Source organism: Penaeus monodon, chromosome 34 (assembly GCF_015228065.2).
Source record: "Penaeus monodon isolate SGIC_2016 chromosome 34, NSTDA_Pmon_1, whole genome shotgun sequence".
Classification (NCBI taxonomy): Eukaryota; Metazoa; Arthropoda; class Malacostraca; order Decapoda; family Penaeidae; genus Penaeus; species Penaeus monodon.
The window spans coordinates 7,810,508-7,811,343 of NC_051419.1; the positions used below are offsets into that span (position 1 = coordinate 7,810,508).

At 67.6% G+C, this 836-nt stretch overlaps 1 protein-coding gene across 1 annotated transcript in view; it reads right to left on the bottom strand.

The window, feature by feature from the left end:
• The window catches only part of LOC119594559, a gene marked incomplete in the record, with an annotated part of 82,416 nt that overhangs the window by 548 nt on the left and 81,032 nt on the right, over positions 1-836 (bottom strand). Inside the window, 1 exon segment of the mRNA XM_037943591.1 lies at positions 19-790. Within this exon segment, the coding sequence (XP_037799519.1) occupies positions 19-790 (772 nt within the window).

Here is an 836-nt window from a genome sequence, read left to right on the forward strand (position 1 = left end):
AAACATCGTGTGTGGCACCTTTGAGAGGCCTCTTTATACACACGGGGCTCCCGCTTCCCCTGCCCGTGGTGCTGGTGACGCTGTCGTCCTGATCCTTGTTCTTCGATAACACCTTGTTTGTTCTCGACATGCGCTGCCTGCTGCTGTTCCTGCTCCTCCGCGACGACGGCCGAGGCACCTTCGAGGACCCCGTCGGGGGCGGCGGCGCGCACTCGTCCGTCTCCATCGCCTCGTCCTCCTCCTCGCCGTCCACCTCGAAGTCCGACCCCGAAGCCTCGACGGCCAGGGAGTCGTGGAGGTCCTGACTCTCCCTCGACTCGTTGCGTAGGAGCTTGGCCTCGACCTGCGCCGCGACGTCCCCCTCGGGCCCCGCCTTCGTGCTCCTCTGGCCCCTCCTGAGCGCCGACGACGAGGACGAGAGGGTGAGCACCGACACGCCCACGTCGCCGTCGTAGACCTCCACGGACATGCCCCTCAGCGCCTGCTCCTGGAGGCGCGCCTGGAGGGACCGGTCCGACCACTGGCGCTTCAGCACGGACGACGCCGGCGAGGAGCGGTACTTCTGCGTGAGCTCGGCGCAGCTTCGCCAGCGGATCGACCCCATGTCCGGCTTCTTCCTCCTGGCGAGGGCCGAAGGGCGAGGCGTCGGGAAGCCCTTCAGAGGCAGGTCGGAGGACACAGCCAGGGCCTCGATGGCGGAGTCCGTGTCGGAAAACTTGGCCGGGGGGGACGTGCCTAGGCCGGAGCCGTAGTCGCTGCTGCAACTCTCGCTGTCGTCCGTGTCTGGCTCCTGCGAACGGGGGGGGGGGGGTCCTTAGTAGCTTTAGAGGCGGTTC